Below are 24,158 nucleotides of genomic sequence, written 5' to 3'. Positions count from 1 at the left end.
CAAAACCACCCAGGGGTGCATTAGCAATGCTAGGGCTAGCTCGAGCCGTCCCAACGGTTTGACCGGTTTCGCCTACAATACCCAACATTCCGTGTGACGTAAGCTCGCGCATGTTGACGTTTGGCAGTTACGTAATGTCATTTCAAAGGTTGTGTACATGTAGTCGGTCCTCTTGGTTCTTCGCAGCCCGAGAACACGATGTGACAGAAACATTTGGACCGTGTTTACTCGTTTCCAAGCTTCAGTCTGAGAGAAGAAACTCATAAAGGTAAGAAGAGCCGTACTTCGTTTATTCACGGACTCTTTTTTTATGTTAACCGACGAGCTACACTACAGACCGGTATAACAGTAAAGTATCATCTCGAATTCAGCACAATAACAACACATCTAAAGGGAACAATACACTGTACATATGGATAATGGTCACCTATATTAATTCACATTACAGTATGTGCAACAAATCTGTAGGCTAGGTTCTGATTTCCTCCAATGTTTAAATATAAATGGATCAACAGTGTGTTATATGTGTGTGTCACTTAGTCTGTCAATGTTATGAATTGTGTGTTGAGCTTTTTAAATAAGTTCTTCAGAAGTGTAAAAATAGAAACTGGTGTGTCATCCCAAATGTACAAACCTATCTCAGACTGCTCTATCCACTTTATATTCTCATAGACTCATAATGTGTGTCCCTCTTTTCCAGCTGGTAACAGATGATAACCAGGCTGATGAGTTTCCTCTTTCCCCTCTTTTCCTTGCAGTTCATCATCATCATGACCTCTTGACGTCTGTCTCTTCAATTCATCATGAGTGGTGCCGGGCTGGCCGTTGTGGTCGTTGTGGTCTTCTTCTTGGCACTCTACCTCCTCCAGCGTTACGGCGATCTGCGGAAGCAGCAGCGGATGGTCCTGTTAGGGACGCTGCTGTCCTGGTACCTCTGCTTCCTCATCGTCTTCATTCTGCCCCTCGATGTCAGCACGGTATGAAACAACTGCTGCTCTTATTGTTATTTTTACTTGAACATATTTTAAGTTTTAATAATTTTAGTGATTTTTCATAGCAATGAATGATATCAATGATTTAGAATCACTGAGTTTTTGTATTTGGTGAGAGTTGGGCTGTGGAGCATCCAGGGGGGGGGTGTCTCGGAGGTCTGAGCCAGCTTTCTGAGCTGTGACTCCACACAGATAAGATCAAACTGTGAACTCGTATCCTCGGGGAGACGTCCCAGGGTGGATGATTAAGAATTCATTTCGTTACGAGTGAGACCAGGAGGTGAATCTGTGTCCGGCGGGACGTAAGACTTTAACGGTCACAGGGACTTTAAAGCAACAAGATGTGCACACTGAGCTGATTACTTATGGTAGACGGTTGGTTATAAACAGACCCAACAGGATTTTAAGAACCTATACGCCGTTCTGAATAAGCAATACTGGATTTTATAATGTATCTTTTCTTTCCTCTGTCATGATGCTTTTGATGTCTTGTGTAAAGCACTTTGAATTGCCTTGTTGTTGAAATGTGCTTTATAAATAAACTTGCCTTGCCTTTAAAATCCACCCAGAAATATTATACAAACACGTAATCATGACAGTATAACACCAAGCCAGTTAGACTTCAGAGATATACATCTGTACATTTAGGAAGCATTGTTACTGCTCTCTCCTCATCCTTCCTGACTGGTGTCCTTATCATTACTGGTAGTACGAGGTGGCAGCTGCGGCTCAGTCAGGTTGCACAGGTTGTCCCGCTTCTCCAGAATGGCCCCTCCAAAGGTATGGTCAGGAGAAGGTTTGCTGTGTCTCCCAGCACACAGGCACAGAGGAGATACAAGGAGACCTGCGGTTAGATAAGGAGAGCTGGACAGGGCTGAACCACGCATCGAGCCAACAGCAGGACCAGTACCTGCTCCTTGTGTGACATTAGGGGGGCCAGAGGTTCTCACATGGGACCTGTGCACACACCATTCAGCTTGATTGGAATTCACAAGGAAACACCACAATCTGCCGTGCTTCATGTTTCATGTACTCACGCAGTTGGACTGTTTATTGTGTTGTCTTTGTATGTTTCCGGCTGCGAACACATTTCACTGTGGGGACAATAAAGACAGCTTTGACCTTTGACCTTTGAAGTGGCAGCTCTGCCATAGGTACACTGTTTGCGTCACAGATGAAAGCAGGTTCAGCCTGAGCCTATGTGACAGGAGAGGTGAATGGTATCTGTAACATCATCCAGCATGACCGGTTTGGTGGTTTGTTCGTGCTGTACAGTACAGTTTGTATAGTATATCCATTATTACCACATTTTCTTCTCTACAAATCATACATTGTACACCAGTGAGGATTTTTCTCATCATTTTTTTGATCAGTGTACATGTCTCCCATCTGGCTTTGTTGACCATCGTTAGAAGTCTCTTCTCAGGAAAAACAAAAACAGGATGATCTAGTTGTAAGCTGTGTGTGCTTTTAGAACAGTCTGCGTCTGAATGAGGTTCAGCTGTGTGTTTTGATGACGCTGCTGTGGCCTTAGGTGTTTAACCTGCACCATTGTAATGTGATGAATAGGCCTCATCATGTGTTTCATGAAGTGTTTGCTTTACTGTGTGAACTCCACTTCTCTTGCAGACCATCTACAAGCAGTGTCTGGTTGACAACCCCCTTACTCCTGTAACACCAGCAAGACGCTCCAATCAGACGGATGGAAGCTCCTCTGTGCGTCCAACTCTCAGGTGAATATCATAGTGTGGGATTTATTGTCACTCAGGACACAGTTTGCTCTTTTTAACATGATTATTTCCTTCAAACTGTTTGCCAAGTCCAACATGATACAGTAAGTTGTGAAAAAGAAAAACCACAATGAGATATTTCCACTTTTAAAGCAAAGAAGTGTCGATCCTAAAAGTACATTGCTTTAAATCACAGAAATCTTCATTCGTATTTCATGTAGGCGTTTTACTTACAGCCAGGGATGTTTATGATTAATCATGAATCGATTAATCGGCCATTAAAAAAAATCTACTATCCAAAAATCAGTTTTGTTTACAATTCCACGTGTAATACCAGACTTTATCAAAAGAGGGCGTCCATCAACCTTTCGACTCTAAAAAACTGCTGTTATAACAACTAAAGCAAGAAGTGGTTCCGACAGAAGTCAGGTGAAGATGAAGCGCTCAGCTGGGAGACTGTTTATTCATGGTACTCTGATTATGAATGATTGATCGATGATTGATTGTTCCTCTGTTACTGACATTTGCAACCTTAAAATGTTGAAAAGTTTTGTTCTGCAGAGAATTTGAGTGATATTGTTGGAGGCTCGTTGTGTGTTTAATGTGTTTTCATCATGTCTCTTCACGAGTCTACATGCAACGGGGTTATCGAGTATTTGCACAAGTTATTTTGAAACTGAACACTAGGTGGAGCCGTGGCTTTTGCTGTGCATAAAGCTCCATGTACATGTACATCATGTGGATGCATTTGAGAAGTTCTCTCAACCTTTTTCATTTTTATTCGTTCTGTCTTTATATTGTGTCCCGACCATATTTAAATAATGTCTGTAATCTGTTTCTTGACGACCCTGATGAAGGCCACGAGCCCAACACATGTCGGTCTAAAGTGTTGCTGGAGCAGTTATGGTGATGGGCCCGCACCCGTTGTTTCCTTTGATTAAAGTTGATGTATTTAGTTCAGAAAACAATAACATAGAATTGTTTCCCTTCTCCATCTTTCAAATCCACTACCAAGTCTCCACAGAGCACCTTAAAGATTTAAGCCTCCACCTTGACACAACGCTGGTCAATTATTCCATTCATGGTGCTGCTGATGGACGGCCGTGCACATAACTGCAGTTCAAGCTTCATGCCTTTTTACGTCTGCTTATATTCAAACCTAGGTGTGTGTTTGTGTGGCAGGATACCACAGGCCTGTGAGGAGCCATGGAGCTACATCCCAGACGGCATCCTGCCTGTGTTCTGGAGAGTTGTGTACTGGACCTCCCAGTTCCTCACTTGGTAAAATCTTACCCACATCCTTGTCCTGCTGTGTGCTTCAGCCTTGTAATGACAGACGGATGTTTTCTCCATTTGTTGAGTGTCTCTTCTCTGTGTGTGTGTGTGTGTGTGTGTGTGTGTGTGTGTGTGTGTGTGTATACAGGCTGCTGTTGCCCTTCATGCAGTCATATGCACGGTCAGGAGCTTTTTCAAGAGTTGGAAAGATGAAAACAGCTCTCTTTGAAAATGCTCTCTATTATGGCACCTACCTCCTTATCTTCATCTCCCTGCTCATATACCTGGCCACTCACCCAAAGTGGCATCTGACCTGGTGAGCCAAACCTGCCTGAATTCAGTAAATATGGAGATGTGTCAACACATTTGTTTGTAACATGTCAAACTTGTGCAGGTCGCAGCTCCACACCATCGGCATTACTGCTGCCAACACCTGGGGTCTCTTCCTTCTGGTGCTGTTGCTAGGCTATGGCCTGGTCGAGATCCCACGTTCTTATTGGCTCTCTTCTTCCCATGGTTACCTGCTGGACAAGGCCTACTTTAAGGCTGCAAAGATGGCTACTGAGAAGGCCGAGGCAGAGGAGAACCTGGATGATGTTATGGAGGTGAGATGTGATTTACAGAGTGAGAAAATAGGAGCAGGTAACATTTAAATGATTATTTTCTTTAAAAAGAATTTCTCATTCAAATATCTTTCATTGAATTAAATGAGTGAATCACGGCTTCTCTTTAGTTTTTGCTTCACTTGTTTTTTACAATTAATGAGAATAAAACTATTTTGTATAATCAGGAGGTGGCCGGTTGCCATGCATCTGTCAGGTACAACCACAGTCTGAGGAAGTGTGTGGACACCATACTGACAAAGGTGAGAGATGCAGATAATTCATTAGATCAGATTCATTGTCAAGCTTTCATATGTACACACTCTGATAAGACTTTTCATTTCTTTAGCTGTATTATTCTGCATCTTAATTTGACCTGCGTGTATTCACAGTGTCCCAGTGATTACCAAGAAGAGATAAGAGGCAGAGATGTGGAAAGCTCGAGTGGTGAACAGAATGCTACGCCCACCAAAATCCGCCTCATTAAACTACATAAAAAAGTAATTAGTGTTCTTATCACTTCGTCATTTGAAAGGAAAAACGGCATAAACAAAGTTTGTTTCTGTGTCTGATAATCATTTGCCCTTTTACCCGTGTGTATATTTGTTCCAGGTAATCTCTGCAGTGCAGAGATACAGGCAGGCTCAGGTCCAGTGGCCCATCTTGTTGGATCAGGCCTTCCATCTAGAAGACGTTGCTAAAAGCCAGAGCAGCCCCGTCCGACTCTTTACTCACAGCTTTCCCTCAGAACAGCACAACGGCTGGATCCACAGGGTCATCTTCACTCCTGCAGTGGGTGAGTGCACTCGACCTGACAGATTGAGAGTAAAAGGTGTTTACGTCACAACACTAAACAATGATACTTCTTTTTGATGAGCTTTGTTTCAGTCAACCACATTTCATTTTATGAGTCTGTAAATGTAACCTTGACTTTTTGAATACGTTTTCCACCACTGGTTGAATCTGATTTGTGTTGTGTTCTTGAGAGAGGGAGAGAGAGAGAGAGAGAGAGTAATGATGAGCAGGAAAGGAGCCTCAGGTCAGGCTTAAACGAATTGGATTTAGGTCTGGGGAATGAGAGGGCCAGTCAGCCTATAAGTGTAAAACTGAAAAGAGCTTATAAGGGAAACATTATGGCCCTCATTCTGCACTATACTTTTCCTTTTTTAACATTTTGTATGTAGCTAAATAATGTTTTTCAGTGACCGTCTGTATCCCAACGTTTCACTATTTCAGTCAGTTTTGTGTGGTTGGAGTCACCCCCCCCCCCCCCACACACACACACACACACACACACAGCTGCTGGATGTATCATAATCCCATATTGTCTGTCAAAGTTTGACATTACATTGATGTTAAAAAGCTGCTCCAGAGACGTTCTGTCCAATAAAAAGCATTGATATTTGGGAAACTTTGTATAATTGAACTCTTTCTGTGTCGTAATGTAAGTAACTGGAAGCATCCATTCAAACCAAATCAATTTCAGAAGAGCATGATGCTCAGCACTGAGAATCTGAATGGAGGTTAAGTATCTCATTCTGCATTTTTATGACTCAATTCCCACAGAATATGCGTGAGCCTGTAAACCTAGCTAAACTCTACCGTGATTGTTTCTCCAACATTTAAACTGATACATGTGTGTGTTGTTGTCCTTGTCAGAGTGGTACTGGGAGTGTGTGTTCAGACAGGGTTTCTACAAACTGCTGGCAGTCGTCCTGTGTCTCCTCTCGGCAGCAGTAGTCTGGTCCGAGTGCACCTTCTTCAACACGAAACCCGTCCTGTCCCTCTTCGCTGTCTTTGTTCAGGTGGCAGAAAAGCAACACAACTACATCTGTATCGAGGTAGACCCGTGTTACACAAACAGGCAAACACTTACTTTAGACCCGTCCCACTTTGGATTGAACAAGCTAACCAGCTTCCTCTTTCTTATTTTGTTTCTCTCAACCAGATGGTGTGCTTTGTCAGCATCCTCTTCCTGTGTTTCTGTGTCTACTCCACAGTCTTCAGGATCCGAGTGTTTCACTACTATCACCTGGTGCCTCATCACCAGACTGATGCTTACAGCCTGCAGTTTAGTGGCATGTACGTTGCTCAGGCATTATATGGTTTATTTTACATGACATTATGGGTTTGAGAGAAACAGTTTTTTGTGCTGTGTCTCATGCTTTCATGTTTATGAGTTGCTGCTCTGTTTTTTTTTTCCCCTTCAGGTTGTTCTGTCGTCTCACTCCTCCTTTGTGCCTCAACTTCTTGGGCCTGATTCACATGGACTCTGCCATCTCACACCAGGACAGAATACAGACGTCTTACACCTCTGTGGGTCCCGCACATACATGCTCACACACCGTCATTCAAACCCACAGAGATGTATTTATACACACTGCACACACGGACTTCATGTTTAGATAACAGAAGACATTGAAAACATGAATGTCAAAACACTGCATCCAAACCAAACCTTGTTCCTCTGTCTCTCCATCTATCAGATCATGGGCTCCATGCGTTTGCTTTCTTTCATATCAGATGGGTTCTACATTTATTATCCCATGCTGATACTGCTGCTCTGCTTTGCCACTTTTTACAGGTAAGAAATAACCAACAACATCGATGTCTTACTATATGTTAATCACATTTATTTCTATGGTAAAAGAGCCAAAGTTCCAGAAATGTAAAATAGATTTGTAAACTATGCCATCGTATGTAGCATGTACTGTAACGTAGCCTGTGTTAATAAAATAGGTTTGGTGAGTTGGCAACAACTCATTCTCCTTCCTCCATTCATCCTCTCCATTCCTTTTTGGAAAATAGTAAGAACTAGAAACAACCAGTAGAGCTACATTCACTGACCACAGAGAAAAACGGCCACATTGGCCAATTTATATAGAACTTCTTTATCTGATTTCCCATTTGCTGTGCTGATGATCTTTATTTTACATATAACATAACAAATCCTCTCTCCTCTCTCTGTCAAGTTACATAGAGGGAATATTTGATGCAAACCTCAATTTTTATTTCACCAAGTCAACAATGTTTTTTAGTTATGTTTCTTCCAGCTTGAGTTAAACCAAAAAAGGTTATGCATGCTTTTTATATATTCTTGGTTTGAACGCTGTATAAACTTTACGCAGATAACAGCCAGGTCTCCATCTCCAGCTGGTACAGAGTCCTGCTATAAACTCATTACTGAGGCATAATCAGATAACCCCTGAGCTCACCCCCCTCCATTGGCTCCCTGTTTTTTCAGTACATTATAAGCTGCTTTCCAGACTTTGAAGGTTTCAAACAGCATTTTAAGTGCAGGTGTTTTCTTTATATTTAGCTGATATGTTCCCTCTTGAGATTTGCCTGTGAAGCCGTGTTTGTTACTTCCAGCACAAGGGTTGTGACAAAGGCAAGAGTCGCCCCATCAAGTCTCGGAACTCTCTGCTTACTGAACTCCTTTTAAAATGTCTTTTATGAAACGTTTCGTTTTAGGAAAGCTTTTGGAAAATGTTCTTTTCTACCAGCTTTGATTTTTTTATTTATTTATTTTTTTTAACTTGGTCTTTTCCGTTGTATGATCCTTCCACCCTTTGGGCTTTTGTCTCATTCCTGAGTTTTCTAAGGAACTTTTGATATTATTTAGAATAAGTTTCCTTAGTAGTCCATTAGTAGTATATTTTGTATGAGTGACCAGAGCTGGTTGTGAAAGTAGATGCTGAGTTTTTAGTGTAAGCGCTCAGATTGGACTTCTCTCATCGTTTTGCATCCAGTAGGAAAAGGAAATGTTATCAGTACAGACGGTTTGAGAGTGCGGACAACCTCTCTTTCCTCAACTTTTTGTTCTGTATTGTTACTTCTTCTCACCATTCGGTTAACTGATGTACATGATGCACTTTGTAGGTTAACTTACTCCAATAATACACAGAGTCTCAGGGGAAAGAATGTACTCTGACTTGAGTCTTCCTTTCTTTATCCAACAAATGATTTTTAATGATTTATTGATCTTGTACTTAATTGTTTTTTAACTGTATGTGTATTTGTAGCCTGGGTTCCCGCTGTTTGAACCTCCTGGGCCTCCATCAGTACATTACTGACGATGACTTCACCTCTGACCTGGTGGATGAAGGCAGAGAACTCATTAAGAGAGGTGATTCCACCAAACACTAAATCACTCCTTATTTATCATGCTTTAAAGTGCAGATATTTGTTCAATCCTTTATTGACTTTTTATAAAATGATTTGTTTTTTACTTGATTATTGCTACCAGATAAAGACTCTTTAATGAGGTTCTTAAAAATGCTTATTATTGATTTCTTACACCTCGGTACATGTGGAGTTGTATTGTATTGGAAAGCCATTATTATGATTCTTGCTCACTCACTGTAGCTTTTGCAGACAGAGGTGGCACATGCTTTGTCATATTTTGAACTGACATGTTTTTCTTTTGTAGAAAGAAGAAAAAGAAATAAAGCTGAAGACGTGGAAACTCGCAGATGGGTTAGGATCTTTTTTCAATCAAATGAATGTTTCTCTGAAGCCAAGGACATCTGTCCAATCTGTTGTCTCTCTCTGTTTCCACTGATTTTGCTTTTAGTGTGTTAAAGTATTTACAGCCCTCTGTTATTGTCTGTTTCAGGCCCGGAGGGAGCGGTATGGAGTCAGTGGAACGACTGGGCGGACCAGAGGGGGTTACACTGAGATCAAGGATAACCAGAGCAGCCCTGTCACACAGAACAAGAAAAATGGTACGCATGAAAGACGACTACAATCCCTGCATGGAATACAAATATGTTCTCAGTCTGAGAAGACTAATGCAGCAGGGATGACTTGAATTTGTATTTTATTCACATTTCTAAACCATTCAAGAGAGTAAGCACACTGTGAATAAGCCCTGTGCAAGAAACTAAATAGCTGCCATTGTAGCTGTGAGGCACCTCACCTATGAAGAGAATTTAAAGTGTGTAAGGTTACACACAACAAGCACCTCCCATTGCCTCTTTGTGCTCTGCTCTCCAAGGATTAGTTCCTTAGTTTACAGAGTGAAAGGGAATGGGTTATGGAAAGTTCTTTTATACATATAACCCATGTACTGTTTTTTTTTTTTTTTTTAAACTTTGGCCTTATGTTCATCACAAGGTGTATGTGCTTTCAGATTATCCTGACATTTTGACATTCAGATTTATTGTATACATTACTCTCTGCTTTCCCAGTCATCACATTCACAAGACAGGATGTGGAGTCAGAGGAGCAGCAGAGACACTTACTGCAAGACAATTCCAGTGATGAAGGTTCACCGAACAGAAGGTGTGTTATTCAGCAATAGATGCAATTAGGCAGCAGAACCTTTCAAACAAGCGTCATTAATAACTTACTCTGTCTCTGTCTTTGACTCTGTAGATCAACAGGAGGACGTTACCTGTCTCTGTCACACTCTCAAACAAGACTCTTTGATGATGTTTGACATGCGTGTGACATGAGGGGAAAGCAACAAAAAAAGTACATGCTGGGAATGGAAATCAAAGACTGAACAATAATCATCCCAAACCTCAGGAAATAACAGGGAAATTGATTTGAGACATTGACATACAATCAGGAAACCAACTAATGTGAAATAAAAACTCTCTGTGGAGGGTTTTATTCTGTATCTCAGCTGATTTCTGAAAATGGATTCCTTTCTGAGAATGTAGAGGGATTTTAACGCTCCAGTAGACTGAATCTTGTGTGAAGGGCCAATGCTTTTGGAGGATAATTTTAATGTTATGTTTTAATAAGTGTGTTTTGCATTACCATTGTACAATAACATGAACAATGATTCATATATTGAAAGGGAGGATATCATCAGCCAAATATATTTCTTGTTTTAAACATTGTGTTTGGAATGAGTTGTTTCTATAAAAAGGACCTATGGCTACTGAGGCCTACTTTCTAAAAAATGGTATGCAAGTGTTTTTAAACTGCTTGTATTTATGATACTGTATTAAAATGAAAGCATTTTACTGTTTTTAAAAAGACATGCATTTGAGTGTGAATTAATCAAATGAATGGACCTGCACAGATTCTCTGCCACGTCATAAAAATGATTGAAGTAAATGTCTCAGAAGTTGGGATAACCTTTGGGTTATTGTAAAAACGATATGAGAAGTTTTTTTGAAATGTATTTAAATTTGGATACAACCAACTTCTTTGTGCTCTGCGTGATTTAGGCGTGTGTGTGAGACGCATGTCTCTCAATGACAGAGTGCGAGCCATAATTTCCCCCTCGTAGATTAATAAAGTATATTAAAAAAAAATCTATAAGCTATTACATATAGTAGCATTGTTTTGTTTATTTTGGTACTTATTTATGGTCAACAACCTATAACAAGGACAAACAGAATATCAAGGACCCATGACTATTGACGGCATTTAAAGAGGGTGTATAGCCCAGAATCCCATTGTGACATCACAAGGAGAGCAAATTTGAAACCGATCATTTTTATTTATTATTTTTTGGGGGGTTTATTTCACATTTTGTGGGTCGGTGGTAGAAACTCACAAACATATTCAAAAACACTTTAAGTGGATATTTCATCATATGTCCCCTTTAACGGTTTCTCGTGCTGCCTTCAATGCGGTTAATTCAGTGTAAATGATATGATCCCTTTATCATTAGATTAAAAATCTAACATAAGAAAAGTTCGACATAAAGGTTAATCAGACTGAAATACCAAACTGCAGTTTCACTATAAAAAAAACGACCTTGCAGAAGTATTTTGTATGTAAAGTCTGTGGAATATGAACATGTATTTTCCCAGTGAGACGATCGTTTACTCCCCAAAAAGCCCTTTTTCCTACAGCAAGTAAAGGCAGCAGCAGACTGTTCTCGAGCCAACAGGCTGTTTGTATGTATGGGGGATAATGGACACTGCCTAACAGTAATGCGTTGATTGCTGGTAGGATTTTTGAAGGAACATATCATTATATTTTCTTGCATACGCGTCATCCAACATTAATTAGTCTCCGACTCTCGACTCTGCCGGGGTAAGTAGATTGTTGTAGCCTTCTAACAAGCTAACCATTAACCTGTAGCTAATAGCAACTGAGGGACTGGACGAGCTGCTAGCTTGTGACGCTAGCGTTAGCTTCCAACGTATTGTGGCAGCGCTGGCTGCATTGGACGAAAAATATTCATAAATAGTGAAACAAATATACTAGCCGGAGCTGTCAGTTTTGTAAAAAAAAAAAATAATAATAATAAAATCACAGTGTAACATGAAAGTGTAAAGGCTGTGTGGTGACTGTTGACAAAAAAAGCTCAGTCCTGGTCTGAATTTAACCTGAACATTACTCGTGTCCTCTTTTTGTCTCCTTGTCCCCTTATGGCATTTTATGCTTTTTTTTTCTTCCTGATACCACTTAAACATTTTGAAGCATCTAAGTGGATCGGTCTTTATTTCCAGATAGTCCTGATTTGTGTACAATGGTTGTTTGTGTTGTTGGATCGAGGTTAACTCCCCTGAGCTGCTCTGCAATCACACATGGAGTCATCATCATCATCTTCATCATTTTTATTACAACTACGACCCTTTCTTACCTGGTTATTGAAGGCTTTTTCTTCATTTTATTTTATTTTTCCTTAAGATTCTCGATGGTGTGATTTCTGTGTTGTTGTTTTTTTTGGTGCAGGGTTTGTGAAGCAGTTTATGTTCAAGTCAATACACAATCTTTTTATAAGTAATTAAAGCTGCAGATTTCACGTGTTTACATAATTTAAGGAACCTAGTTCATGGGGTTTGAAGAAAAAAAAAAAGTTTAATCACATTCATCACGTTGTAGCTAAAAAGCTCTTCCAGTGAGCTTCAGGTCTGCAGCCCAACCTGCTTCACATTAGAAACAAGTTAAAAGGAAGAGAGGCATACAAACAATATCCATGACATGTCAAATAAGTCAAGTCATTGAGTTTAATGTGAGGACAGCAACATGTCTCCAGGAGGGGCAGCTTTCTGAAACACTTATAAAGGGTCTCAGAGGAGGACGGTCTGTCACAGACCATTCAATGCCCTGATATGACAGACTGGGAGAGTTCTGCATTGTCACCACCAAACATCATGATAGGGTCAAAGTAATTGCACTGTGGTTTCTCTTGGCAGAGTGTCTTCTTGCTGATGTGCATCCTGCTGATAAGGGATATGGAAGAAGTGGATCTTTCAGCTTTTTAAAGTGTTTGGCATAGTTTTGTCTTCATACCAGATTTAAAGACTTTGATACAAGTCTACATTTAATTTATACCAATGCCTGTTTTGATACCACAGCAACAAGAAATGCAAGTCCTAGGCACCTTTTTTTTTTATAAAGGCAATTCCTTTGATTTTAATGACCTAAATATGTAGACAGCCTCCTGCACACAACAGTGCTCTTTCTTTTTTGCATCAGTAGAAATTTGAAGACATAAGATATGCATTTTTGTAAAGCTTTGGTTCCTATAATAAATGCTCATTTTAATAAGGGAGCTTGTATTGTTTGGAACATGTCGTATTGAACAGCCTTACTTTGGTAAAGGCTGTATGGCCTTGTGTCATGAATGCTTTCTTTTCTAGATCTTTCTGCACTTCCGATGAAATTACAAAACACACTATGATGTGTGTGTGTGTGTGTGTGTGTCATAAGAAAACACTTTTTTTGCAGTTCATGATTTTTTGCTTAGTGACACGAGTTAATAAAAGCAGAAGTGTCTCACTGCTACTTGCAAGCCGGACAAAGAACCCTTTTTTTTTTTTTCATGAATAATTGACCAAGTGTTCTGACCCTGGCTGATCTTTGTTTCTCTTTCCACACAGTTGGGTGACAGCTATGGGTGGGCTGGGAAATGGACGTCGTGGAGGAAGGTCCCCCCCTCTGATGATCGGTGCTCTGATCGCCTGTATATTGGTTCTGGGCTTTAACTATTGGGTGTCCAGCTCCCGAAACCTGGAACTACAGGCAAGTAAATCTGTGTGTCTCTCTTTCTTCCTGTTGTGTGTTTACAGTCCACATATCACCTTTTTTAAATGTCATGTTGTTTAAGAGGAAACGTGTTGGTTATAATCGCTAATTAGATCACACACATACCCCATCTCAATTAGATGTCTGTTTCTTGTAATATCATTCCAACATTTATCCAAGCTTCATGTGTTTGTAGTTGACATACTGGTTAATGATGAAGTCACATTTCTGTTACAAGTCTGTAAAGATGTCTTTAAAAACAAATCACTGGTTCAAACTTTCATAACTCAGGGCTTTTTTTTATTTTGAATTTTTTGATAACTCTTGACATTACTGATGATTGTAGTAAGTTGTAAATAATGCCCAAACCGAGCTTGATTGTGTTTTCTCTGTGTGCGATGCAGACCAAGCTGTATGAGTTGGAAGGCCAGGTGCGACGAGGAGCAGCGGAGCGAGGTGTAGCCGAGCTGAAGAAGAACGAGTTCCAGGAAGAAATTCAGAGACAGAAGGAGCAGATCAGCCTCTACAAGAGACAGCTGGAAGGATCCCAGAACACCTGCAGCCAGGAGAAGGTAGATGGGTGGATGGAGACTTATTTGATCTTGAGGGGAATGCAAAGGTGCATACAAACCCTCTGGGCAGTTTAAATGTTGATTTTTAAAACACCCCTCTGACCTGGTATGTAATATACTTAATAATAAACAAGCTCCCACGCGCCCCAGGTGCAGAGTCCTCCAAAAGGGTCCGGATCCAGCCTGTGGCTTTTTTCCGCTTGTTAATCTCGACTTTCTCGTCCTGGTTTCCAACTCTATTCACTGTCCTGTCCTGTCCCCCCCTTTCTCAAACTGTTAGAGTTACTTCTTTTCACACATATATACATCTGTTGCCTTTTCAATGTATTGATTTGTTTTCTTTTAGGGTATACTTCAGCAGAACATTACATCCAGCACCAAAACTCTGCAGGAACTCAAAGGTAACGTTTCACTTCTTACAGATCCTCCAGAGCTGTGCAGAAACGTGTTTTGATTCAGTTTTTATGCCTCGTGTGTGTCTGTGCTGTAGGTCAGCTCAATCAGCTGAGCGATGACCTTGGGAAGCTTCAGAAAGAGCTGCAAGGTTGCCAAGGCAACATCAAAACTCTCAACAACAAACTCACTTATGACATGTAAGAAAACGATTCACTGATTTTTTTTTTTTTTTTTTTTTTTTTTCCATTATGAAAGTAACTCTATCTTTCCTGTAAAATCTTTTATTTATGTGTCTGTTTGTATGCATGTGCAGGACCCACTGTAATTCCCAGGTGCTGTCCCAGAAAGAGCTGTGTGATGAGAGAGTGGCAGCTGCTAAACTTGAAGTTCAGAAGAAAATGGAGAAGCTCATCGTTCCTCAAGGTGTCACCTCTCCTGTGAGTAGGATTTCATGTTTTAAATAAACAGCTTGCGCTACCTACTGTAACTCTGCTCTTTACTTCTTGTCCTTAACAGAGAGGTATCTTTAATGAAACCAGCACACAGTAATGTGTGTTTACTTTGCCTATGACGCCATGAGGGAGAGAAGCAGCAAAGCAGCGTAGTGGGGGTTGGTGGGAGATTTCCTGTGATGGATTCTGTATATCAAAAGCAGCACAGAGAAGCACCATGCTGTCGACCACGAGCAGCGAACCGCATACACGTTCATATGCAGCAGGGGGGGAGCAATTTGAAGCAGAGATTTCTAAACGAAAGAAAAGTGCTTTATGTTTCATGGTGTGACAGCTAACTAACTCGTACTCATTATGAACAAAGAATTGTTGATTTGCTGCATGTTGTTTGATTGCCCAGCTGTTGATCATTATGTTGATTGCGTGTCGTGTTAACTTTAATATCTGGAAACGAACGTACATATGAAAACTGAAAAGAGCAACTATCTGTTTGATACACAGTGTGGGGCTTTATTGATTAATGTAGTTAAATGAGTGGTAGACTGTTTTGACAGATACTGTCTCAGGCCAGGTTTTTTCCCCTTCCCTTTGTGATGTCATGAAGGGAAAACCTGTTTGAGCACACAGTTTTTGAACTTAGAGCAGGTAAAAGACAGAGAGGATGGACTGTCCTCATCAGATGAGGGTTTTGGAGATGGACCCATATAAGTGTTAAACTTGTGGTGTTGCGATGACCCTCATTTATATTCAAGTCTTGAATTATTAAAATGAAAAACCATCTTTGAACACAAGAAGAGAAAGAAGTTCTTTGACTAGCTTTAACGTTTGCCACTATTACAGGCACATTTCCTGCTGCTCTTTTTTAATTTTTAAATGACGTCTTGTGTTGCCTGTTGATGTTTACTCTGCTGCAGGAAAATGCAGAAGACAAAGCAGTCATGACTGGCGCTGACGCTGTTAAGACATCCACTGTTGTGAGCCACACACCAAGCCTCTCTCAACCCAAAGACAAAGATCCACCTGAACTACTAACCAACGAGATCATCGTGGACAGAGGTAAAAGACGTGGATGTCCTGCTTGCTCAGAAATACATTTTGTAAAAATATACACAAATATCTTTTCGCACACTTGCAACTACTCCTCTGTTGTGTCCTAGCTGCTGATGCTGCACTGGACCAGGCCACAGCCAAGGATGTTGCAGTTCCCTCAGCGACTGCAGAGAAGCAGGACATTTTGTCACCACCCGAGGGAGCTGTTACCACAGAGGGGGGCGAGGCAGAGACCAGTAAACTTGTGAAGAATAACCTGACTGAGGCTAAAGAGGTGGAGGTGATGGATGCTCATGAAGAGGGCGCTCAGACAGAGGGTAAAGAACTCATTTCTCACTGCTAGTCCACACAGAGTCTGGTTGAGTGAAAGAGAGAGCTCACACCCCGACGTTTGAAGAGACGAGGTTGTGAAATGTTTGAAGTGTTGAAACAACCCTTTACCCCATCAGAGGCAGACCCTGGGATGGAAGGCATGCTGCTCAGCCAGGCGAAGGCCGATGACTCTCCTGGCCAAATTGTGGACGAGCAAGATGAATATGATGCCGAAGAACAAGTGGTTGGTGGGGTGGATTTGGAGAAGCAACAGCAGAATAAACGGAATGAAAATATAGGTATGTGTAACTAAAACCAGCGCGTATGTGTGTTGATGAAGACGAGAGCATGTGAAGGCCTCGTGTCCATCTAAATGCACCGCTCAATGAGGGGATTGAAATGTGTTTCATGCTAATAACGCCTCCCGTACCCTTTGACAGACAAAGAGATGGAGGAGGAGCTGGCTGACTATAACGGGGACGACGAAAACGAAGGCGAGTTCGAAGCAGACAAACAGGCAGCGCTTGCTCAAACCTAAGGTACACACTCAAACACACACCTTCCAATAGAAGCCCGGTCCTTTTTACTAGCCTGCTGTTGCTGCATGTTGTGGCACATAAAGGCTCAATGAGAGGCCCCTGTACGTTTTGATCAAGTAAGGGCGTCTGCTTCTTGCCCACAGTGCAGCATGTTACGAAGCAGGTCAAACCACTGATTTGTAATTGGATTAGTTTATTCACACCTTCATTTTGTACACATTAAAATGTTTAAATGTGCATGTCATGGTTAATGGACTGAGCCTGTATAGCGCTCTTCTTGTCTCTCTATCTTTAAGTAAAAGGCCTTTTTATTGTTTTCTGCACCTGGATCATTTAACACCAGTGTCTTTTGGTTTTCCTCCACTTTCTAAAAAAAAAGTTTGAATATTGAAATTGTGTTGCAGGTCTGGAGTTGGCGAAGGAGCCGACACACTCTGAACTGATTGTACATCTCAGCACAATAACAGGTTAACTCAAACCCTCCAAACACAGTCAACACGAGACAAACCAAGACGGACATTTCTGCTTCAAAGACTCACATCAGGAGATTGAGTTCACAAGCATCTGCATCCTGTAACACTTTTATTTCTCTGTTGCATTTTGTACATTTGATTTAAATACAAATCAAAGTTTTAGGAATTAGAGTTAAGATATTTATAACTTCATGCCCAATGCTTTTTATAGAAATGTAGATGTTTTTTTGTTTAGTTTTTTGTCACACCGTGTGACGAGGGTCACGACTTCCTCACACATCAACAGATTTATAACATGTGATTAGATGTGCTGTTTGTGTTCGTCATGATTTATACTGCATTTGACTTTCAGTAGCTACAGAGTGATGAGTGGACCGATCGAGTGAGAGGACAGCAACACGTCGCTCAGTCAGTCCTCTACTGATTTCTTATGAAAGGATTTGCTCCACCACGTGTGTCCAAATCTACACTCTGCACATGTGCTGTAATCGTAGCTCGACTGTTTAGTGCATTTTAGTCGTTTTGATGTTAAAGCCGGCCGAGCTGGAAGGTTAACAGCAGAGACTTTGCATGTTTAAACAGTTAAAGAAAGCTGTGCCTAAAAACCTTTCCGCTGATCCTTGAAGGATAACGGATGAGCAGGTAAACCTTTTGAGACGAGCAGAGGAAACTTTGACAGCTTTTATTCAAACTGTGTTCGCATCTTATTGGCTTTTTACGCTGGGCACTCACACTGGGCAGTGTGCGTCCTGCCTGAACACGCTTCACCCTCAAAGCCCGGCTCCTTCGAGTAGCAGTATCAGAGGTGTACAGACGCACACGCGAGAGTCAGTTACTCAGTCTGCCTCCCCTCATATGTTTGGAGTCCGTCTGTCCTGTAAACTAAGCAGGCTTCTTGGTCACGTCGAGCCATGTGTTGGGTTTGCAGTGTGAGTGCAGCATGGTATCAGTGAGAGTGCACCTCGACCAGCTTCTAGAGTAAAACAAGGCTGAGTCTGCTGGGCTCTACATTTTTAAATATGCAGGAAAACAGAAAAACAGTTTTCAACGATAATGACCGGAATCATCTGGAACAGCTGATTTTCTATCTTCACATCATCAGTCTGTTTTTATTTTGAATCATGCCTTATCCGTTCAGTGTGTACCCCGTTTCTTCCCTGTCTGCTGTTTCCAGCTGTGTTTTTAGATAACCACCTCTGCTCTGATGACATGTTTATGTTCTTGAAAAGGAGAGTTTTGCGAGTTGCTGTCATTCTCTGAAGGATGTTTTCCTTGAAGCAGGAACTGTGCGAAGCTTTAAGGCTCCTGCCGACCCAGAAAACGAGTTCTGCTCATAGATGTGATTAAATGTATGAATTCAACTTAAAGCTGCACTAGACCCGAAAATGTGTGGTCACGCGTTATGAGAAGAAACGAAAGGATTGTTCCATGAGTTGCCTTGTGATTCCCATACAGGACGGATTATTTATTCTCAGACTCAAGCACTCTGCTTCACGCGTTTAAAAAAAAAAACGACAACAAAAAAAAACTGGAGTTTAAAGGTGCACTACGTAGATCTGGTAGAGAAATTAGAAAGTTTAAAAGGCGTCAGATCGTTAGTTCACTATATTTTAATTACCATCGAGATATGACACCCATGGGTCAGTTGTACGACCAACCGATGTCATTTGCATATCAAAATGATCTTTATAGTCTGCCTGTGTTTGCCTATCTGCAACCAGGACGTGTTAAACCACGATGGAGTTCGACGCAGCGTTTGGCAGGTTTCGACAAAAGATCATCTGCTTTTTAAACTCTGTTCAACATGTTTGTTGTTTTTTCAACATAAAAGCTGCAGCCGAGGTTCCCTAACTTTCACAAAATGTTTCAAACCTTTAAAAGTGCAAACAGGCTGTGGAGTTCCTTCTGGGTGTAAAGGACGAGGCACTGAACGCCCTTTAAAGCCATTCCATTTCATCTCACAGTGACCTTTATATAAAACAGTGTTATGTTCTTTACACAACAGCCATCAGAGCGGATATTACCTTTAAGTTTGACAGGTGCTGCTCAAAATAAGCCTCCCATCAACAGTAATGAGTCTTAATCATTTCCTAACTGAATTTTCCCTCGTGGGACTAATAAGTATAAATTATTGTCCTTTAATCTAAAGGTCAGCACGTGTGCTGAAGTACACTCCAGTAAATGTTTTTCTGTGTAAAGAAAAAAAAAAACCCCAGGGTTTTAAAGATGTGAAAACTTTGACAAATTGGCTTTAATGGGTTTACACATGCTGGACAATGTGTGTTTGTTGTTAGCAGCTCAAATTTCAAAGTAAAGGTTTCAATTATGATGTCCTTTTTTTTTTTTTTATTAATTCTATTACATTGTTTTTTAATCTGGCCAAAAAAGATCCACCTGGAGACCAGGACTGACCAGGACTCTCCTGACTTATTAAAGGACACACAGTTATGTGAAACCTAAACCTTTTTAAACACAACGACAGCACAAGTGTAATCTTTGAATCTGGACTCATTGGACTGTGAGCGAGTCTTTAGTCCTCTCCTGTTGGTCAGTGAATATGTTTCTGCGCTTTTAATTGTATGATGTGATATTTTTTTATTTTGAAAAGCTGCTGTGATTGGTTGTCTGTTCTTTGTTCTGTCAGAAAGCTTCAGCTGCCTCTTTGTGTCAAAGTCCAATTCTCTGTGTTACATTAGTTTGTTTTTTTAAATACAAATGTGATTCCTTTATTTCTGTTGATTACATGTTTTATTTTTTAAATCCAAACTGCTGAATTCATTTGTGAAAGGAATCAATAATTATGGTCTTTAATTTTGGAGGAGAATAAAATTGTTTTTACTTCCATGACATGATGGTTTCCCTTTTTTGTGTGAATATTTTATATGATTAATTTTTTTAATCCTTAAACTAAACGGGTGAAAGATCACATTCAAACATGAGCTGAAGCTGAACTACATTTCCATTACGACACATCCAAACAGTCATTTGTTACAAAAGCAGACGAGCATGCTGTCTCCAATGTTTCCTCTGAAAGTAAGAGCAAAGTCAGAACAAACAGAACTCTTTATGTGAGTAATGGGGACAAAAGATGAACATGCACGTGTACAGTGTCAGCCTTTCAGAGGTCATGTTTGACACGTACGCATTCACACTGTCCAGAGATAAGCAAAAGAGTGTGACCAATGAAAGGGGCAATTTATCTTCAGAATATTCAAATGGCAACAAGTTGACTGAGGGTGGACGAACAGGTGGACGAACGTTTGAAAGTATTCAAAGTCAAACAAATGTTTTTATATTATCAAACGTGTGCCTTTACTCTTTTAGTCTCCCTTCAGAATATTCAAATGACAAGTTGACTGAGGGTGGAAGAACGTTTGAATGTATAGATAGATAGATAGATAGATACTTTATTGATCCCGAGGGAAATTCAAGAGTCAATATTCAAAGTCAAACAAATGTTTTTATATTATCAAACGTGTGCCTTTACTCTTTTAGTCTCCCTCATTTACATGTTTTAGTTTCATAGGTGCCAATCCCCATGTCATTAAGAAAAAAAATATTCCATACTTAACATGAGTTCTTGTTTTACACTGTTGTTGAGAGACGTGCTGTTCACACACATGCACTTGTATTTTATTTAGTGCTTAGTATTTCCCATGTGAACTGTTTTTTAAACCAATACACCAAGAAAAATTCCTCGTATAAAACATAAAATCAATTTGAAAAAACGTTATGCTAAAGGACCCGCTTGAGATCCAGAGCAGATCCAAGCGGCCTGTTTGAGCACACACTGTCTGAAAAGTGGAGCAGGCAAAGGATGGAGAGAATTTCCCTCGGGATCAATAAAGTATCTATCTATCTATCTAACCGATTCTTCTCAAAGTTTGGGGGGTTTGTAGACGGGCACATGAGTGTTAGAAAAACATGAATTTTGCATAATGTGAAAAAATGAATTTGAAAAGTAGGCGTGCGGGCACATTTCTTTATTGCTTTGTCACTCCTCCCTCATGTCTGAGTCATTTGGGGGGGGGGGGGGGGGGGGACAAAAAAACAGAATAAAAAGGTTAGGGTCAGCCATCTAAAGACAAGACATCAGGGAGTCATCCAGCAGAAGTGACCGGAGGGACGACGATGAAGCTCTGCATTGTGCTCACTCTACTGTCAGTTGGTGAGTGAGTGTTTTCTACCAACTTCTGTCTTTCATGATTTTATTTCTTACTTTCTCCAGCAGTTCATTTTATTAAAGTTGCATTAAAGGTGAGAAAAAAAATAGAAGGTTCACAAAAATGACATTTTCCTGATTTTTAAATAATTCTAAATATCATTTTATATCAGCTCTTCATACGACACAGCAGTAGGAAATACAATTGAATAGAGATAATAACATAAGCAATGAGTACCAAATAAGACTACTAAAATAACAAACATTATGAATGGACACAATAATCTAATATATTTCTACATAAATGATTTAAATAAGATGACGTTTAGGTTACTTTGTCTGTATACTGCGCATGTGGATGCATGGATATTAATGTGTATATAAATATAGTTTGTCATTTTGTTTGATGCGCCCTGTAATTATTCATCTTCATTATATCCTTCAACATCTTTCATTTAAACTTAAATAATTTACTTCATTCTGCTTTATTTGAGTATTTTTCTTTTGTTGTTTGTTGATTTATTTATTTTTCACTCATCCACACTCGTGAGTCCTTACACAAACTTCTGTCAGATATATATCCAATCATGTGTAAACTCCCATCCTCTTTTTTTTGCTTTTATTATTGTTACTGTTCTCTTTCCAACGTATCTCTGCAACTCTTTCTCTCCCACATTATTTCCTTCTTCCATCTGTCAGGAGCCACGTTGGCTTCCATCGAGAAGAGGATCGTTGGGAGTGTGAAATGTGGAACGGACAGGCAGTACCATGTTGAGATCAAGACCAAGCAAAGAAAGACTCCCTGTGGGGCCACTCTGCTCAACAGTCTCTGGGTCCTCACTGCGGCTCACTGTGGAGAACAGTAAGAAACATCAACACAGTGTCCCACTGAATAATATGGAGTTTCTCCAGTTTGTTCGGTGACTTGAGTGATTTGAAACTGGCATGTTGCACTTTTAATGTGATTCAAACTTTTTATTCTGTGTTATTATTTCAACATGTTTAATAAATTGACTAAAAAAAAAATACTATCACATAATATCTGCAACTTGGAACACAAAATGTGGTGAAGAAAAATGATAATATATTGAAAAAATATAGGCAAATAGGTTTGAACAAAATACTGCTGATTAAAATGAAATAAAACCTGTCCTTAAAAGAACACACCTTTGTTTCACATTAGGTCTAAAAGAAATAACAATATTATCCTACTTTGAATCAGCCAAAAAAAAAAAAAGGAAAACGTAAAACATTTTTGTAATAAAGTCTATTTCTGTTCTGTTTTTTTTTTCTCGCAGGGATCTGGAGGTGACGCTCGGCGCTAACTATGATAGCTTTTTTTTCAGAAAGAAAACGCAAGAAATAAAATCCAACCAACAGTTTCCCTACAAAGATGAAGAAGGGAAACCCCATGATATCATGCTCATAAAACTGAACAAGGTGGCTCCAGGAAAACTTCCCACACTGGAACTTCCTTCTGAGTGTACCAGACCAGCAAATAAAATAAAGGTTCAGGTTGGAGGCTGGGGACCTGACAAAGAAGGAAAAAGTGAGAAATAGGACAAAATACAACACCAGTTTATAAGATGTCATTACCTTCTTTATCTTATAGTTACCCTCATTCATATTTCTAAACTAGAAATGTGGCGAGTCAAATTAGCATGGAAATATGTTGTGGGCCTTTTGTCAATTAGAATATCAAAATTTGGCTCAGTTGTTTTGATAATTGCATTTCATGACGTGTCAACATTTTGTCCCACCCTTTCTAGACTCTGCGACTGAAAGTCAATGACTTTTACTAATTCTGTTCCTTTAACCCCTCAGAGACAGGATTCTTCAGCAATTTGATGTGTGCCACCACATCAGTGTCTGCATGTGGAGAGAACGATAAGCCTGGAAGCACATACCACAGTGATGAAACCAACACCATGTGTGCCGACACACCTGGTGTGAAGTCCTGCTATGTAAGACTGCTGCTACCTTTTAAAGTCTTATCAATCGAAAGGCTTCAACTTCTGTTTGTAACTTGACCTGCGCTTTCTCTCCTGCAGGGCGACTCCGGTTCTGCCGTGGTTTATGAAAACCATTTACACGGGATCATTGTCAGCAACCCTGTGGATAAGTGTGCATTCCCCATCGTCATGCTGGATATCTGCCACTACAAGGAGTGGATTGAAAAAACCATGCAGGAAAAGTCTAACTAAACCGAGCATAAATGATGAGATCAAAGGCATAAATGACGAGATCATGTATCTCATGTCGTTTTCCTTTTAATTAAAGCGATGTGGTCTCTCAAAGTTCACGTGAAGTCTTTATTGTATTTGCAGAACATTTGAATGTCTGATAAGCAAAACACTCTTTTCATATTCTGGTCTTCAACTTGTATAAGTGAAATGACCAGTCAAGAATAAAGACATATCACACAAAGAGTTCATGACACGCCTAGTTTTAAAATTCCCTCCCACGTCACAAAAAGATTTTCAAATGTCACATGAAATGTGAAATACACTTTAAGTTGTTTTTTTGTTCACACTAACTTGAGTCCGTCTACAAACACCTTCATTATGAGAAAAGTCCATCGTCTCCACCTTTTGCCTGCTCCACTGTTCAGAAAGGTGAAGTCATGACATCACAAAGGGCAGTAACCCCTCCCCCCAGGT

General features: G+C 40.2%; 3 protein-coding genes across 3 annotated transcripts; all 3 read left to right on the top strand.

The window, feature by feature from the left end:
* The first annotated feature begins 72 nt into the window (after nt 1-72).
* LOC306839013 (G-protein coupled receptor-associated protein LMBRD2B-like) lies at nt 73-10,887 on the top strand. Its single transcript, XM_079367477.1, has 18 exons — nt 73-268; nt 759-977; nt 2,622-2,725; nt 3,905-4,003; nt 4,146-4,313; nt 4,392-4,602; nt 4,788-4,862; nt 4,992-5,099; nt 5,212-5,395; nt 6,259-6,440; nt 6,548-6,681; nt 6,810-6,915; nt 7,086-7,183; nt 8,625-8,728; nt 9,032-9,078; nt 9,218-9,326; nt 9,792-9,885; nt 9,979-10,887. The coding sequence occupies exons 2-18, from the start codon at nt 804-806 to the stop codon at nt 10,040-10,042; spliced, it is 2,061 nt and encodes a 686-aa protein (XP_079223603.1). The 5' UTR covers nt 73-268; nt 759-803; the 3' UTR covers nt 10,043-10,887.
* Nucleotides 10,888-11,409: 522 nt separating this feature from the next.
* golm1 (golgi membrane protein 1) lies at nt 11,410-20,183 on the top strand. The gene is made up of 11 exons (XM_079369291.1): nt 11,410-11,601; nt 13,398-13,539; nt 13,947-14,114; nt 14,461-14,515; nt 14,605-14,707; nt 14,824-14,947; nt 15,877-16,018; nt 16,120-16,329; nt 16,462-16,623; nt 16,765-16,863; nt 17,268-20,183. Exons 2-10 carry the CDS (start codon nt 13,411-13,413, stop codon nt 16,860-16,862), a joined length of 1,191 nt encoding a protein of 396 aa, XP_079225417.1. The 5' UTR covers nt 11,410-11,601; nt 13,398-13,410; the 3' UTR covers nt 16,863; nt 17,268-20,183.
* Nucleotides 20,184-21,430: 1,247 nt separating this feature from the next.
* Nucleotides 21,431-24,121, top strand: LOC306840557 (kallikrein-6-like). The gene is made up of 5 exons (XM_079369921.1): nt 21,431-21,504; nt 22,198-22,360; nt 22,797-23,047; nt 23,323-23,462; nt 23,550-24,121. The coding sequence occupies exons 1-5, from the start codon at nt 21,468-21,470 to the stop codon at nt 23,700-23,702; spliced, it is 744 nt and encodes a 247-aa protein (XP_079226047.1). The 5' UTR covers nt 21,431-21,467; the 3' UTR covers nt 23,703-24,121.
* The last annotated feature ends 37 nt before the right edge of the window (nt 24,122-24,158 follow it).

Source organism: Symphodus melops (genome assembly GCF_947650265.1).
Source record: "Symphodus melops genome assembly, chromosome: 1".
NCBI lineage: Eukaryota > Metazoa > Chordata > Actinopteri > Labriformes > Labridae > Symphodus > Symphodus melops.
The sequence above is the reverse complement of the archived record's forward strand: the minus strand, read 5'-3'. Positions and strand labels throughout refer to the sequence as shown.

Excerpts from the sequence above, each read along its gene's own strand:
- LOC306839013 (XM_079367477.1), top strand. The coding sequence starts at position 804 with ATGAGTGGTGCCGGGCTGGCCGTTGTGGTCGTTGTGGTCTTCTTCTTG. Across the intron at positions 4,603-4,787 it reads ACCTGGATGATGTTATGGAG|GAGGTGGCCGGTTGCCATGC; the intron begins GTGAGATGTGAT and ends TTGTATAATCAG. Across the intron at positions 9,886-9,978 it reads GAAGGTTCACCGAACAGAAG|ATCAACAGGAGGACGTTACC; the intron begins GTGTGTTATTCA and ends TTGACTCTGTAG.
- golm1 (XM_079369291.1), top strand. The coding sequence starts at position 13,411 with ATGGGTGGGCTGGGAAATGGACGTCGTGGAGGAAGGTCCCCCCCTCTG. Across the intron at positions 14,115-14,460 it reads ACACCTGCAGCCAGGAGAAG|GGTATACTTCAGCAGAACAT; the intron begins GTAGATGGGTGG and ends GTTTTCTTTTAG. Across the intron at positions 14,708-14,823 it reads AACAAACTCACTTATGACAT|GACCCACTGTAATTCCCAGG; the intron begins GTAAGAAAACGA and ends ATGCATGTGCAG.
- LOC306840557 (XM_079369921.1), top strand. The coding sequence starts at position 21,468 with ATGAAGCTCTGCATTGTGCTCACTCTACTGTCAGTTG. Across the intron at positions 22,361-22,796 it reads GCGGCTCACTGTGGAGAACA|GGATCTGGAGGTGACGCTCG; the intron begins GTAAGAAACATC and ends TTTTTCTCGCAG. Across the intron at positions 23,463-23,549 it reads CTGGTGTGAAGTCCTGCTAT|GGCGACTCCGGTTCTGCCGT; the intron begins GTAAGACTGCTG and ends TCTCTCCTGCAG.